The sequence below is a fragment of the Balaenoptera musculus genome, chromosome 14 (assembly GCF_009873245.2).
Source record: "Balaenoptera musculus isolate JJ_BM4_2016_0621 chromosome 14, mBalMus1.pri.v3, whole genome shotgun sequence".
Lineage (NCBI taxonomy): Eukaryota > Metazoa > Chordata > Mammalia > Artiodactyla > Balaenopteridae > Balaenoptera > Balaenoptera musculus.
Window position 1 is genome coordinate 6581483 of NC_045798.1, and position 17472 is coordinate 6598954.

The 17472-nt window shown below is 44.7% G+C and overlaps 1 protein-coding gene across 1 annotated transcript in view; it reads right to left on the reverse strand.

Annotated features, from left to right (window-relative positions):
* DNAH10 (dynein axonemal heavy chain 10) overlaps positions 1-17472 on the reverse strand; it is a 148041-nt gene that overhangs the window by 65328 nt on the left and 65241 nt on the right. The window contains exons 30-38 of the mRNA XM_036874706.1: positions 17123-17346; positions 11637-11906; positions 11307-11490; positions 9514-9648; positions 8188-8340; positions 5491-5679; positions 3234-3380; positions 2459-2650; positions 717-835 (exon numbers count right to left, since the gene is read on the reverse strand). Of these exons, the coding sequence (XP_036730601.1) occupies positions 717-835; positions 2459-2650; positions 3234-3380; positions 5491-5679; positions 8188-8340; positions 9514-9648; positions 11307-11490; positions 11637-11906; positions 17123-17346 (1613 nt within the window). The remainder of the gene's footprint in view (positions 1-716; positions 836-2458; positions 2651-3233; positions 3381-5490; positions 5680-8187; positions 8341-9513; positions 9649-11306; positions 11491-11636; positions 11907-17122; positions 17347-17472) is intronic.

The window sequence follows — 17472 nt, forward strand, 5'->3', positions numbered from 1 at the left end:
TGCTTTGAAATCTTTCTGGAATGCAGCTATTGCTTAGGAGAAATGTGAGAAGTCAGAAAGCCCATATTCAGTATAAGGGCATCGATTCACCACAGGTCTTTGTGATATTCTATATTAGCAGTGTGAAATCACTTCTTCCTTCGAGCAGTATAGCTCTTGCAGGGCTGGTGATGATAAGGCATTTGGGGAGGGGACACTCTTTTTGGCCACTCTGATACCATAACAGTGTCGCATAACGGCAGGGGGTCCTGACTGACTTTAAAGGAGCAATCTGAACGCCAAGAAAATACGACCTAAGTTAACTTTCAAAACATCCTTATAAGATAGTTTTTGAAATACTCATTTCACAAATAAACCTATTCACAGTCTGATGTACAAAAGGCTAACTGTTTTGCCTTCTAAAATATATCAACTAAATCAGCAATAAAACAAGTTAAGATGCTCTGGGTTTGGGACTTCCCTGGCCATCCCGTGGTTAGGACTCCGCACTCCCACTGCAGGCGGCACAGGTTCAATCCCTGGTCAGGGAACTAAGATCCTGCAAGCCACGTGGCGCAGCCAAAGTTAAAAGACAAAAAAAAAGATGCTCTGGGTTTAAAGGGGGGTGTCTGGGACAAATGTAACCTCCCAGGAAATCAGAGAGCAAAGTGGGACTAGGTAATACCGCCACCGACCTCACCGTGAAACGAAGCCCTCCCCGAGGATGCCATACTCACCTGGTCTGGGCCTGACACAGGGCGTTAATGACCACGGACTTGCCCCCTCCCGTGGGCCCCACCACCATCGTCGTGTGGCGGGTCATCATGGTCTCGAACATCTGAATCACCTTATCCACCTGTGGGACAAACATTGGCAGCTGGGTTAAAACATAGCTTTTTGTTAAAAACAGCTTTATTGAGCTAGAATTTGCACACCGTACAACTCACGCATTTAAAGTGTTTCAACAATTCAGTGGTTTTCAGTATGTTTGAAAGGTTGTGAAACCATTACCACGTTCAATTTTAGAACATTTTCATCACCCCCGCCCCAAAAAAAACCTCTGTGCTCATTCGTCATGTCTCCCAAGCCCGTTGCCCACAGCCCCCGGCACCCACTAATCTACTGTCTGTCTCTATGGATTTGCCCGTTCTTGACAAAAAAATGGAATGATATAAATGGAATCGTGCAGTATGTAGTTCTGGGTGTCTGGCTTCTTTCACTCAGCATCATGTTTTTAAGGTTCACCCATCAGTGTAGCCTGTGTCAGTACTTCCTTCCTTTTTATGGCCAAATAATATTCCATTGTATGGATGGACCACATTTTGTCTATCTCTTCATCCATTGATGATATTTGCATTATTTCCACTTGTTGGCACGTATGAATAATGCTGCTACGAACGTTCGTGGACAAGTTTTCATGTGGATAAATACGTTCTCATTTCTCTTGGGTTTATACCTAGGAATAAAATTGTTGTTCGTCATATAGTAACTCTATGTTTCACTTCTTGAGGAACCACCAGACTGTTTTCCAAAGTGGCTACTACACCATTCTACATTCCCACGAAAAACACATCTTTTTAAACAACCACCTCTAGAGGAAACCACCAGGGCCAGGAAAGGTGCATAGAGATCTCTCATCTGTGGTCAGTACCCGCTGCCCCGGCCTGAGGCCTCTGGGTAGCCTGATACCCCAAGGTGGCCCGTCCAGAGGCAGCCAGCCCAAACCTGCAGCTTTGGGCATTCACGCCCTGAGCAGAACACCTTGGCAATAATGTATGGCTCACAGACAACATATACAATCTCACAGGCTTCAGATGATCAAAATTTTACTTGTAATATCTAATTTAAAATTTTTTCCAGTGTGACTCTGGGGGAAAAAAAGGTGGGGTGGGGAGAGAAGATTAGATGGTTGGGCCCCAAAACAAAATACTTAATTTATCTGATCACATTATGCCAAAAACATTTTCGGAAGGTGATATATCCATACACTGGAATATTACTCAGCCTCAAAAAGGAAGGGAATTCTGACACAGGCTACAACATGGATGCACCTTGAGGACACTGTGCTGAGTGAAATCAGCCAGACACAAAGGACAAACACTGTAAGATTCCACTCCTATGAGGTCCCCAGAGGAGTCAAATGCCTAGAGACAGAAAGTAGAATAGAGGTGACCAGGGGCTGAAGGAGGAGGATGGGGAGTTATTATTGAATGGGGACAGAGTTTCAGTTTTGCACGATGCAAAACTCTTTCACAACAACATGAATATATTTAACATGACTAAACTGTACTAAAAATGGATAAAATGGTAAATCTTATATTATGTGTACTTTACCACAATAAAAATAGAAAATGGGGATGGGGAATGGTTAAGATGGTAAATGTTATGTGTATTTTACCACAATTATTTTTAAATGAAAAAAAAAAATGGAAAGGACCCAGAAAAAGTCAGTGAACTCTCATCCTCAGCACCATTTTACCTGGACAGGCAAGACAACGTAGCCATTTTCCCGGAGCACCTGTTCTACAGCATCATTGAAATCGGGGTAGCGAACCCGCGGGCAGTCTAGTCCAGGAAACAGATCGGAAATCAAACCAAGGAAGAGAGGGACGTCTTCAAACACGAACTTGGGCAGATTCATGTCTCGAAGGGCCCTCATAAGCACCACATCCTGGATGGAACGAAACACAGACGTCTTCAAAGACGTTTCTGAAAGCCCCCAGGGCTAGTCTAGAAATCCTCTTATGAAGTAGACGATGAAATTTTATATGAAATATAAAACATAAAGCATTCCAAGTAGAGTTTCTGGAGAAACACAAGAGTCTATTGCCCACAGAGTGGCATTGATCAGACTCTTGTTTTGGAGTAAGTCCCGTGTGAAAGAAACATGACCGCCCCTCTGGCTTTTATTGCAAGGAGGAAATAACTCATGTTCGTGCTTTCTAGAGAATTTTGTTCATCCCCACCCCTCCAGCCCATCATCCTACAATTGTAGATTGATTATTATCATTGACGTATCACAAACATTGGCACCATGAAGACATTGAACTGGACCTTATGGTAATAAGCCAAATTAGAAGAGAACAATGTAATGAAGAAGAGACCAAATGAAGGCCAGACAAGTAAATGAAGTGACAGCTAAGAATAAAACTTTCTCTTGATACCTGTGCTCCCCGTCACCTCCATCCCAGCATTTATTCAATACACAGGAACCAAATTAAAAAACCAGAGAACTTAGAGCACATGGCCCCTACCTCCCTAAGTTCAGAAGAACCTCTCTTCAGCTCACCAGCCATCACCAACACTGATTTAAGGGCTCTGAGTCCAAAATCATAATGATGTTGCTTGGAGAGCTGCTCCCGGGCCAGCTTATACAGAACGGTCATCTTTTTGGCGAGAGTCTTTTGTGATAGAAGACAATGAAAAATAAATGAAGAAAATGCCCTGAAAACACCAGAACATCATGACACAAAGAAAACTGACATAAAGATGTTCAGATGAAGCTGCTCTACAAACCAGCAAATCTTGCCTCCAACAAATACCAGGATGGGTCCTCTGTTTTTAACAGTGACAAATTACGACTTAATTTAAAAGAACACCAGCCTTACCAGACAGAGTTGGATGACAGTCCTTGAAAGCCAAGGAAAATCTTAAGCACCTTAAAGAACAGAATTCATACAACTTTTTAAATCATAGAGATTACACTTCAGAAATTTGCTTCCTTTGACCTAAACATGTTATTAAAGTTTTCTTGTAACTGTTTTTGAGGACAAGTCATCCACCTGGTCTACATCAAGGATTCAAAACTTGCTGGTCCCTATGGATGGCATGGGGATTTTGCTCATTGAAACTAAGAACCAGAGATCTCTCCACTCTGGCTCAAAATCCATAGACAATAGGATTGGCAATAAGAGCCTTTACCAAAAAACTGCAGAGAAGCAACCTAACAATCCTTTATCTTAAACATATTCGTTATTTTGCACTTTTTCCAGAACCTTCCAGGGAAATGTATATGCATAATCTTTTTATACATATTTTAAGAGATGATAAAGGAGTTATCTCTCTATATATACATTTTAAAGCCACATATTCTCAAGGGCACGAGGCTTAGTGAAAAAAGCCCACCTGAAAGGGTTACATGTTGTATGATTCCGAGTATAGAACATTCTAGAAGTGATGCAATTGTAGTGATAAGAGAATGATTGGCAGTTGTGAGTTAGAGTTGGGGGCAGGATGTGACCGTTAAGGGCTGACACGAGGGAGTTTCTCTGTGGCGATGGGACAGTTCCATGTCCGGACTGTGGCTCCAATTATAGAAACTCCCCTACATACAAACCTTCAAGTTGCGAACTTTCAAAGATGCGAACGTCCATTTGCACGTCCAATCACGTCAGTTCACGTGTCTGGCGTACATTGTCACGTGCGTGCATCCTCTACAAGTGGTTGTGCTTTTTTGTGAACTTTGCAGTACTGTATAGAGTACAGCAGTACAGTATCTTTATTTCTTGCCTGTTCACTCGATGCCAGCCCCTGTATGCCAGCTGCTGAACTGTACTGCTGTGCTTTTCAAGGTACTGTACTGTAAGATTAAAAATGTTTCCTTTATTTTTTGTGTTTGCTTGTTTTTTATGTATTATTTGTGTGAAAAGTATTATAAACCTATTACAGTACAGTACTATATAGCCGATTGGGTACCTAGACTAACTCTGTTGGACTTATGAACAAATTGGACTTATGAACATGCTCTCGGGACGGAACTCGTTCGTATGTAGGGGAGTTACTGTATTCTACACATGTGATCATATGTCATAGAGCTATACACACACACCAGAGAGAGAGAGAAGGTGAAACCTTGTGGAATCCAAATAAAGTCGACACTTGAGTTAACAGCATTGCACCTGCATCAGTTTCCTGGATTTTTAAAAAAATATTTATTTATTTGGCTGCACCGGGTCTTAGTTGCGGCATGCGGGATCTTATTTTTTAGTTGCTGCATGTGGGATCCAGTTGCCTGACCAGGGGTCAAACCCAGGCCCCCTGCATTGGGAGCGTGGAGTCTTCACCACTGGACCACCAGGGAAGTCCCAGTTTCCTGGTTTTGATGTTATCACTGCAGGAAGCTGGGTGAGCAGTACCTGGAACTCTCTTGACTACTGCTGCCATCTCTTATGAGTCAAATGATTCCAAATTAAAAGTTATAATTTTAAAAAGAGAGAAAGGGAGGACTTCCCTGGTGGTCCAGTGGTTAAGACTCTGCACTTCCACTGCAGGGGGCACAGGTTCAATCCCTGGTCGGGGAACTAAGATCCCACATGCTGCGCAATGTGGCCAAATAAATTAATTTAATTTAATTTAAAAAAATGATGCACTCCCAGCTTTGAAAAAGAGAGAAAAGGGAGAGAGACAAAGCAAAACAATCTGAAAAGCCACACGGAATGAAGACGCCCCAGGGCCTCCGTCTGCAAGCAGACCCAGGTGGGTGCAGGGACGCCTGGCACTAAGGGACCTCACCTTGGCCCAGAGGAAGCCCTCGGAGAACAACATGATCTCGCAGATCTGCTGCAGGTCAGGCACAATCACCACCACGGGCCGGAACAGGGCCTTCACTGACTCGGGCAGTTCCGTGCGGCCCGCGTAGCCGGGGTTCATGGTGATGAAGATGCCCATTCTCGAGTCCAGGGAGATCTCCTGCCCTTCAAACTAGGGGACGAGAGGAAAGGAAGGAAGGATTATGCTGCTGGCCAGCCTACCACAGGGCAAGGAGGCCTGGGGAGCTACACGGCTCTTCCTTTCATGGGTACAAGACAGACACCACCATCTGTCTCTTGCCCTTTCCCGGTGATAAATGCAGAGTCCTCGTGCTTACGGCCTCAATGTTCTGCGGTGCCAGCCTCAGCCGACCCCCAAACTCTGATGTGAATCAAGGGTCTGTCCACTTGAGAAGTAGCTGATGTTGGGAAAGTGTGCAGCCGGGGGTTGATTCGAGGCACTGTGTGACCTCCAACAGGTCACTTACCCTCTCTGAGTCTCTGTTTCCTTCTCTGCAAGGCTGTGGCAGTTAAACGAGACAACATATTCAAGAGCACCCAGCCCACTGCTTCGCACAAAGCGGATTTTCATTCATGTTAGCTGTCACTTCTCTCCCCATTCCCACCTTCATGCTGGTCTGGCCGCCTGGGTGTCCCCTGGACCCTTCCGACAGAATCCCACCTCAGCATCCTTCAGGAAACCAGCCTTTGCCCTCCAGGGGCCCCACGGACCAACAAAATGCAGAAGTCTCTATATTTTGAGTCTCGTTAGCCTACAGTTGAATTTCAACTGTCTTAAATTTCCTCTCTATTAAGATTTTACTATTTTATTTCTTTTCGTGGTCCACCAGAGAGACAGACGACAGATGTTTTATTTTTAGGAGGCACAGGCTGCCTCAGTGACAAGAGGGCAGCGCAGCCTGAGAGCTGATACTCCCCAGAGATGAAGGCTGCTGTCTTGTCTCTCCAGTCTCAGTCTCTGCACTGAGACTACCCTCACCCACGCCTCAGTACCTCATGTGAGTCCCGGATCAACCTCTGGAGACAAGACACAGGCCTGCTCTTAAAAACACAGGCTTCTAGGGACTTCCCTGGCGGTCCAGCGGTTAAGACTCCGCACTTCCACTGCAGGGGGCGTGGGCTCTGTCCCCGGTCAGGGAACTAAGATCCCGCATCCTGCATGCCACGCAGCACGGCCCAAAACACAAAACAAAACAAAACAGCTTCTAGAAACCCAAACGCATTGCAGGCTCAATGTGCCTCCCATGGGAGTAGTAAGCTCAGCCCTAAAATGTTTCAGAAGAACTAATTAATAGAAATCCATCCGGAAGCCTCTAAGGTTTAACAGTACCCAGTGTACATAATCCCTTGACCATGAGCCCTGAGGTCCAGGGAGAAGGCGGGTGGGGTGCAGGGCCGCAGAGGTGCCCACAATGGAATCCTCACCAACCCATGTTGAATTTGGGTCCTGAATCTCCCGATGAGGCTCTGTGGGGCCTTGGAGGATGTACAGGAGTTTTCAGGTGAAGGAGAAAAAAGGACAATTCCAAGCAGATAGGGATGCATATGGTGTCCCAGGGCATGGAATGTCTGTGGAGCAAGTGGCATAAAGTGACAAGTGTTCAGGGCACGCAGGGGCGAGGACAGTGGCCGGAGGAGCAGGAGAGCAAGCTGGGATCACAGTGTAGGGAAACGGCCCAGCCACTCTGGTCCCTGTTGTCAGAGAACTCACTCCGGGCTACCTAAATTACATAAGATCCTGTTTCTCCAAATTCTCAACCAGTTTGATCTGATGTAACTTAATACAGACATCCCAGACTTGAGCCTACAAATGTACTGTTGGACGAGGAGAGATTAGTAAATTCTCAAAAAATTTTTAAGTTTGCCTTTTCACTTTGATAACAACCTTAATAATCTTCCTCATTACAATGCCGTAATTTTACCAGGTACGAAGGCAAATTTTCTTGTTCACTGTGATAATTTCTTTTTTTTTTAATTTTTTTTTAATTAATTAGTTAATTTATTTATTTTTGGCTGTGTTGGGTCTTCGTTTCTGTGTGTGGGCTTTCTCCAGTTGCAGCGAGCGGGGGCCACTCTTCACCGCGGTGCGCGGGCCTCTCACTATCCTGGCCTCTCTTGTTGCGGAGCACAGGCTCCAGACGCGCAGGCTCAGTAATTGTGGCTCACGGGCCTAGTTGCTCCGCGGCATGTGGGATCTTCCCAGACCAGGGCTCGAACCCGTGTCCCCTGCATTGGCAGGCAGATTCTCAACCACTGCGCCACCAGGGAAGCCTGCTGTGATAATTTCTACTGAAGATATTTTGATTGAATGGAACGTTGATTTTTTTTTTAAGTCATTTTTTCTCAAATTTGGGAAGAATATTTTTTGACCTTGAAAGGGGGTCTTAAACATCACTTATTTGAGAATCCTGTCCTACCCGTCTATAACTATTAATCACATGTCTGGAATTATTTTGAAGTTCTTAGACTATTATAGTCCTTAATTATCAAAGATGTTGATAATTTGGGGAAACCCAATTATCTCCATTTGAAAGCAGAAGTTGGGCAAATCTTCATCTAGGGGGAACCTGGTCTGGATAGACAACTGTCCACCACCTGATATTTCAGCACGTTCCCAGCCTGGAGACATGATCTGGGCTGGCTTCACACTTATCCTCACCTGGAACCTGGTTAACTGATGGATCAGAGCGTTTCGGATCGTCTGGATCTGGGACGAGATGACTGAGAGCACGGAGGCATCGATGCGATTAAACTCATCAAAACAGCCCCAAGCCCCACACTGAGCAAGGCCCGAGAAAATCTTCCCGACGGCCTAGGATGAAAGAAGTGTCAGGACAAGGGCAATTTTCATCTTGAAAACTGCAAGCAATCCATGTATGGATACCATTTTCTAAATTAGAAGCGAACGACGATCAGAACCTACTGTATAGCACAGGGAACTCTACTCAATGCTCTGTAGTGACCTAAATGGGAAAGAAATCCAAAAAAGAGGGGATATATGTATATGTATAGCCGATTCACCTTGCTGTACAGCAGAAACTAACACAACATTGTAAAGCAACTCTACTCCAATAAAAATTTTAAAAATAAAAAATAAAAAAAGCAAATGACGATCATCAGATTGGCAGAGAAGAGCCACCCCAGTAGGGGATCTTCCTGGCAAGACTTCCAAGGCCTCTTGTGGGCCAGCTCCCACTCACAGGATTTCACAAATTAAGGAATTTTAAAAAAATTTTTATTGGAGTAGAGTTGATTTACAATGTTGTGTTAGTTTCTGCTGTACAGCACAGTGAATCAGTTTATACATATACATACATCTACTCTTTTTTAGATTCTTTTCCCATATAGGCCATTACAGAGTGTTGAGTAGAGTTCCCTGTGCTATACAGTAGGTCTTTACCAGTTATCTATTTTATATAGAGTAGTGTATATATGTCCATCCCAATCTCCCAATTTATCCCTCCCCCCCTTTCCCCCTGGTAACCATAAGTTTGTTTTCTACATCTGTCACTCTATTTCTGTTTTGTAATTAAGTTCAAGGATTTCACAAATTAAGGATTTTAACGTAAAAACCCAGATTTCTGGCTTCTCTTGAGATGTTGGAAAATCTAGCAACACTGGGTCCACTTTTCCAAGAGGCAACAATTGACCTAAGCTCAATAGCAGCTCCCCCTTTAGATGGAGCTTTGCTTTCCAGTTGGCCACAGTCCCCACCACTCTCTATTGTCTGTCTGCTGCTTTATTCATTTACACTATCTAGCTGACTCCAGTGGGCATTTAGTTTGGGACTCTTGCTCTACATGCTGCTAACAAAGAGATACAGCCAAGTTCCTAGACTGTGATGGTGAAACGTTTCCTACTATGTTCCTCCAGCTGTCACCATGTCATCTCATGGAAGCGTATGAGGTGAAATGCCTTCCCACCCTGACCCCCTTTTAGCTCTCTGCCTAAGAAGACCGTACCAGAAGTGACGCCAGGGCCTTACTTTGTAATCCATGCCTTCGCCGCAGTTGGTTACAACACAGAGCAAGCCCAAGGCTTTGGCCAGGTCCTTGGTGGTCTCAGTTTTGCCAGTACCTGCTGGGCCAGCAGGGGCCCCACCCAGATACATGGACAGCGCCTGTTAGAAGCCAAATGCAAAACATACGTTGTCTGATTCACGGAAAGAAACAGGTGTCAATTCCCAGGTTGTGACAGTCTATGCAGGAATATATAAATGGCAATGGACCAGTTCACACTCACCTTTTCTGACAGTCACCATTTTTTTTAAGTCTTTATTGAATTTGTTACAATATTGCTTCTGTTTTATGTTTTGGTTTTTTGGCCCCGAGGCAATGTGGGATCTCAGCTCCCCGACCAGGGATCGAACCTGCACCCCCTGCATTGGAAGGCGAAGTCTTAACCACTGGACTGCCAGGGAAGTCCCTGACAGTCACCATTTTTAACATTTCTTTTCTGTCTTTCTCCGTTGACCTCACTGACCACTCCCCACCCCGCCCCCCATTATATAGGAACCAGTGCACCAGGGACTCTGCAATATGCTGGACTCTGTACCCACCCTGAGGACCATGCCTAGCTGAGGCTCACGGAAACACGGACATCTGTGCAGGGAAGGATTAATTTTGCCCAAAGAAAGGTTTGGCCCTTTGTCACTAGATCCTAGGAGCTGACCTCTAAGCCCTCAGAATGCCCTGCCTGAGAAGGGTGCCCTTGTTTATCTGGGGACCTTGGGCCACGCCGGACAGGCTAACAATGTGATTTATGGTGGGAGCCTTGGGCCACATGGTATCATCAGGTCAACTTCTGCAGGGTCTGGGGACTAAGGTCAATCATTCAGGGGGTCAGTCATGTCTGCATGACAAGCCCCCAGTTAAAGCGCTGGCCACCAAGGCTCGGTGGGCTTCCCTGGGTGGCAGGACTTCACACGTGCGGCCACACAGAGCTGCCAGAAGAAATGATGCTGTCTGGACAGCTGCATCAGAGAGGAAACTGAAGGCTGGCATCTCCTGGACCCTGTCCTATGCCTTCTCCCATTGCTGATTTTGATCTGTACCCATTAGCTGCGAAAACCATAACCATGACCATAATGGCTTTACTGAATTCCGTCATTCCTTTTAGCAAACTATTGAACCGGAGGGTGGTTTTAGGGGCCGCCTGAACTTGAAACAGCCCAATCCCAAAAGGTGGCACGTAGGTCATATTCCAAACGGAAACTCCTTTATAGATTTTCAAAGTGTAACATCCCTTACTCTCAGCATTAACTTCCTGGGGCTGCCGTAACAAAGTACCACAAACTGGCTGGCTTAAAACAACCGAAATGTATTCTTTCACAGTTCTGGAGGCTAAAAGTCTGAAATCAAGGTGTGGGTAGGGCCACACTCCTTCCGAAGGCTCCAGGGGAGGATCCTTCCTGACCTCTTCCAGCTTCTGGTGGCCCCAGGTGTCCCTGGCTTGTGGCCGCATCCCTCCTGTCTCTGCCTCCGTCTTCACATCACTTTCTCTGTGTCTCTGTGTTCTCTTCTCTTCTTACAAGGACGTCAGTCACTGGTATTAGGGCCCTAATCCAGGATGTTCTCACCCCAATCCTTAACCAATTCGATCTGCCAAGACCCTATTTCTAAATAAGATCACATCCGAGCTTCTGAGCAGACCTGAATTTGGGGCAGGGTAGGGGACACTGGTCAACCCAGTACACCATCACCATTACCATAGACACCCTTAGAGAAAAACACATAACCCCAGGGGAACGATCACCAAGAGAGCCAGGCTGCCAATCACCTGAGTGAGAGTCAGGTAAATCCGGTCCGTAAGGGGCGTGACAACCAGCCTCCCGTTCAAACCCATGTACTCGTAGCCGTAGCTGAAGGTCCCCGTGCACTGGCGGACGCTCAGCTCATCTGGTTCTCGGTCCCAGTAGAACCGCAGCTGACTTTCCCATTCGAACTCCCAGGCCTCGAGGATGCTGGAAGGTGAGCGACGGGGGATAAGTGAAGAGAGACAGAGATGCAGCAGAAGGTGGGCAAGGGTGAGGAAGGAGAGACGCTGAGAGAGGCCAGAGGACGACAGAAGACAGGTTTCGAGACGCCAGTGCCCTGAGCAGGTCCCTACCTGCCCCGTATGAAAGAGTCAACTATATCTCGGGCATGCACGTCGATGATGAGGACGGTGTTGTATTTCTTTCTGTCGTTTCTGCTCAAGGACGTGGCGATCCGAGTGACCAGCTCATCAATCTGCCGGTGCATCTTCCGGCCGTAGTTCTTCATGGCCTGCTTCTCCCCTTGCTGCACTTTGCGGAAGACATCTTCCACCTCCCAGGTCCACCACACCTGGCTGGCGGCCAGCACCACCATCCCTTGGTACAGGAGCATCCAGTCGACCCTAAGGGAAAAGCACGTCTTCAACGAGATTTTCCCAGGATTGGGACCGAAAACAGTCCTGTCAAGAATCTAATTCTTCCAAAAGGCAATCCTGCTGTACACTGTTGTACATTGGTACAGCTACTATGGAGAACAATATGGAGCTTCCTTTAAAAAACTAAAAATAGAACTACCATATGATCCAGCAATCCCACTCCTTGACATATACCCGGAGAAAACCATAATCCGAAAGGATACATGCACCCCAATGTTCACTGCTGCACGATTTACAATAGCCAAGACATGGAGGCAACCTAAATGTCCATCGACAGAGGAATGGATAAAGAAGACGTGGTACATGTACACAATGGAATACTACTCAGTCATAAAAAGAATGAAATGATGCCATTTGCAGCAACATGGATGGACCTAGAGATGATCATACTAAGTGAAGCAAGTCACACAGAGAAAGACAAATATCATATAACAGCACTCATATGTGGAATCTAATTTTTTAAAAAGATACAAATGAACTTATTTACAAAACAGAAGCAGACATAGATATCGAAAACAAACTCATGGTTACCAAATGGGAAACTTGTGGGGGAGTGATAAATCAGGAGCTTGGGATGAACATACACACACTATATATAAGACAGATAACCAACAAGGACCTACTGTATAGCTCAGGGAACTCTACCCAATATTCTGTGATAACCTATATGAGAGAAGAATCTAAAAAAGAATGAATATATGTATATGTATAACTGAATCACTTTGCTGTACACACTAAAACTACAATGTTGTGTAGACACAACATTATAAATCAACTATGCTCCAATAAAATTAAAATATTAAAAAAAGAATCTATTTCTTTCATACAGATGACCAACAGGCACATGAAAAGATGCTCAACAACGTTAATTACTAGATAAATGCAAATCAAAACTGCAATGAAGTACCACCTCACACCGGTCAGAATGGCCATCATCAAAAAGTCTACAAACAATAAACGCTGGAGAGGGTGTGGAGCGAAGGGAACCCTCCTGCACTGTTGGTGGGAATGTAAACTGGTGCAGCCACTACAGAGAACAGTATGGAGGCTTCTTCAAAAACTAAAAATAGGGTTACCGTATGATCCAGCAATCCCACTCCTGGGCAGATATCCGGAAAAGACAAAAATTCTAATTCAAAAAGATATATGGGGACTTCCCTGGAGGTCCAGTGGTTAACACTCCATGCTTCCACTGCAGGGGGCGTGGGTTCGATCGCTGGTCAGGGAACTAAGATCCCGCAAGCTGCGCGGTGCGGCCAAAACAAAAAGATACATGCACCTCAGTGTTTACAGCAGCACTATTTACAATAGCCAGGCCATGGAAGCAACCTAATACAATGGAATATTACTCAGTCATAAAACAGAATGAAATAATGCCATTTGCAGCAACATGGATGGACCTAGAGATTATCATACTCAGTGAAGTCAGTCAGACAAAGACAAACAATCATATGATATCACTTATATGTGGTATCTAAAAAATAATACAAATGAACTTATTTATGAAACAGAAACAGACTCAGACATAGAGAACAAACTTATGGTTACTAAACGGGAAGGGGGGAAATAAATTAGGAGTATGGGATTAACAGATACAAACCAATATACATAAAATAGATAAGCAACAAGGATTTACTGTATAGCAGAGGGAATTATATTAAAAAAAAAAATCTATTTCTTTGATCCGGAATAGGGAAGGCAAAGTATGAGCTGCAGGTAAGCAAAGGAGAATAAAACTCTTCTGGCCAGATAGTAGAACACCAGGCCAACAGAGACATGCACATGAAAAAGTTACAGGTGCACGACTGTGTAAAAGATGCCAGATCACTTTAAAGATGTGTCTTTACAGATGTTTAAAAATTATTTAACATTATGGGCATATTGTAAGAATTTTTAAATTTTTAAAAATTCCAACAAAAAAATTATCTCTGACAACACCCCCCCGTGATTTCTTGTTATAGTTTCCTGAGTGTCACTCGGCACTCTTTTCCATTCTCATACAAGCCTGTTCAAAGTTCAAGATACACAAATGGGGAGAAGGGGCTGTGAGGGCTGTTTCTCCAAAATCGGCATCAGGGAACACAAGCTACACTGCGCCTTGTTTTTCTCACCTATTGGTTCTAGTGGGCATGCGTCTAGGTCAACGGACATAGGTCTGACCCGGTCCTCGTCAAAGCTGCACGATATTTCAGAGCATCAAAGTATCGCAATTTAAGCAGACGTTTCCGCACTGATGTCTATTCAAGTTGCTTCCAGTTCTTTTGCCAATACAAACAATACCACGATAAACATCTCTCTACATCGTTTGGCACTGTCTCGAGGCATTTTTGGTTGTCACAACTGGGGGAAAGGGTATTGCTGGCATCTAGTGGGTGCTAGAGGCCAGGGATGCTGTTAAACAACCTACAATAAACAGGACGGTCTCCCACAGCAAAGAATTATCCGGGCCCAGATGTCAACAGCACCGATGGTGAGAAACCCTGCTTTATGCACATCCTGAGGAGTCAGAGCGGCTTCTACTGTTACGGACCAGAATCCCAAGTGCAGGGCAACCAGTACAAAAGCACTTTTTTGATAGTTTATTTTAATAGGAATAGTCAAATTACTTTAAAACGTTGTAGCAATCCGTCCCCCCACCAGCCATGCATAGTGCTGTCCTTCTCACCACACCCTCTCCAGCGCTAGGCATTAAATTCTTTTGAATTTTTTGCCAATCTGAGAGGTGAACAAAACAATATCTCATTCGGCCTTAATCTGCCGATCCTTGATGACCAGTGAAGTCTTTCCTCTTTTCATATGTTTATCAGCCACTTGGATTTCCCCTACTGACATACTAATTTCCAAAGCTGATAAGTGCCTTGAAACACATTAGGGCAAACTTTTCTTCTAAATCGTACCTAAAAAAATAATGGACCCAGAGCTATAAGTTCCAATCCAGTAAAAGTGACTGCAAATGACGAGTCATTATCTTGATGATGGACAATTAATGGCAAAATAAATTTTAAAGAATATTTAAAACAATAAAAAGTATTTGGCTTTAGCGTCTTCTGTTAAAATTGTGCGGTGCCTCTAAAACCTAAATAGTATGTATACTTATGGTCCCGACACACAAGAGAGATGTGACAAAGGTGATGGAGGTCCAGAGGACGGTACTGAAATGACGAACAAAGATGGACCTTGCGAAAGGCAGCAAACCTGGGAAGCAGGAAATCAGGAGAGGTGGAAACACTATAACCAGAGAAAATAAAGCGGTTCAGGGCAGAGCTAAGATGAACGTGACGGTGTTTGGCAAATCCCAGGACGGCGGGTGTGCTCTGGGGCTACAAACACCTGGGCCTGCCCTCTCAGTGACGCTGAAACACATCCGCTCAAGTAAATCAGCATTATCATTTCAGTGACTCACCCCCTTCATTAGGAGCGACAAGTTCGCTTCAGCAGAGGGGTATCTAGGTGAGGAAAGGGGTGGCTCGGACATTTCCCAGTTAATCAGGTTGCATTCTCTTAACTCTGTCTTCCACCAACCACACGTTGTCTCACATAGCAACACCCTGGCAAAGTAGCAGTTATGAGGCAAATAAATTGAATAAACGCAGATATAAAATTCATACGATTTGGGAACATTGCAGAGATTTTTAGATATTCCGCGATCTCTACTTCTGAAGGGCAGTGGTTTCTGTCTAGTTCAGTTTTGAGACAGCATCAAGCACAGTGATTAGTCCAGAGCAGGAATCCAATAAACGCTAGTAAAATGAATGAATACAGCCCATGATGGGCTAAGGCCACCTCCTATCAGCTCATGAGAGGTAACTGACAAATATTCAGGAATTTTGCAAGCGGGGTGTTAAACTTCTTAACATTATTCCATTCAGCTTTTTTTTTTTTTGTAATTTTGGCCACGCCGCACAGCTTGCTGGATCTCCGTTCCCCAACCAGGGACCGAACCCAGGCCCTTGGCAGTGAAAGGGTGGAGTCTTAACCACTGGATTGCCAGGGAATTCCCTCCATTTAGCTTTCTTGAAATCAGACATGTGGGAGTATTTACACCATGGGAATTGGGAAATGCTCTACAGCAAATCTTTTTTTTTCCCAGAGAGCTAGTTTACCAATACACCACTGAATGTGTATATATGTGTGTGTGTATACATATATATATATATGGACACCTGATTGGATAAAGAGGTAAACCAATTTTTTTATATGGTGTAGAACCTAAGAAAAAGCAGGATCCTAATCAGACAAATATTATGCTCTGTTCTAATAATTTATTTAAACAGACATTTTCAGTTTGCAAAATCAAAAAGGCAGCATGCGAAACCAAGAGGACGGTGCTCTCATGATAATAAAGACTTTATGTCTGCATAAAGGCCCTGCCAAATGTACAACTCTCCTGGAAAGTTATCCAAAGACGCTTTACGGGCTTTGAGTTCAGCCCTCTTAGCCACTAGGATCAGGCATGGTTCAGCTCAGTGCTTGGAAGCTTCTAGGCCACAAAAATCAAAGAATGATCGAAATTCATCAACTACTTTAGAAACAACTTTACCCATTAACCTACACATAGAATCCACCTTAATGAACACCTGGTTTCTGGTGGGTCACTAGGTTCTGCACACTTGAGCTCAGAATCCCCTGGGATACTATGAAAACCCAGATCCCTGGGCCCCACCCCGAGAATTTCTTTTTTTTTCTTCTAATATTTATTTGTTTGTTTGTTTGTTTATTTTGGCTGCACCAAGTCTTAGTTGCAGCACGCGGGATCTTAGCTGCGGCATGTGGACTTCTTGGTTGCAGCATGTGAACTCTTAGTTGCGGCATGCATGCGGGATCTAGTTCCCCAATCAGGGATTGAACCTGGGCCCCCTGCATTGGGAGCATGAAGTCTTACCCACTGGACCACCAGGGAGGTCCCCCGAGAATTTCTGTTGGGGCAGGTTTGGGGTGGGGCCCAGGAATATGCATTTCTAACAGGCTCCCAGGGACCCTGATGCTGCCGGTCCGGGGACCACACTTTGAGACGGGCTATATGAGGTGATCCTTACAGGACAGGTATACATCAGCTAATTTAGCTATGGCAGGAAAAGAAAACCTCATTTGAAATGTCAGTTGATCTACTCCAAACCTTGAAAATTGATCCATTATGACCATAAATATGATAAAGTAACACACAATCACACTTACAATCTTACCTGGTTCTGTCTTCACAGTATCTAAAGATAGCCTCTTTGGTAATTAGCCTGTTAGTTCTTCGCATTTCATTCAAAATTGCTGTCATCCAGTCCTCCACGCGCCCCTCGGCCCGGATGATCTTCCGGAACTCCATGACCTCTCCTTCTGCTGAAATCATGGCAGACACCAGTTTTTCTCCACTGTCCCCGTCATTAAACCTCAGCAGTGCTATGTTGTCGTACATCTGCAATACAGTGGGAGAAGCCACCCTGTAATACCTTCCCTGGGTTCTGGAATCAAAGAACAGCCTGCAGTGCCTCATCACACATCAGTGCTGCCAGGATGCCAGCAATAGCATCAGAGACCACAT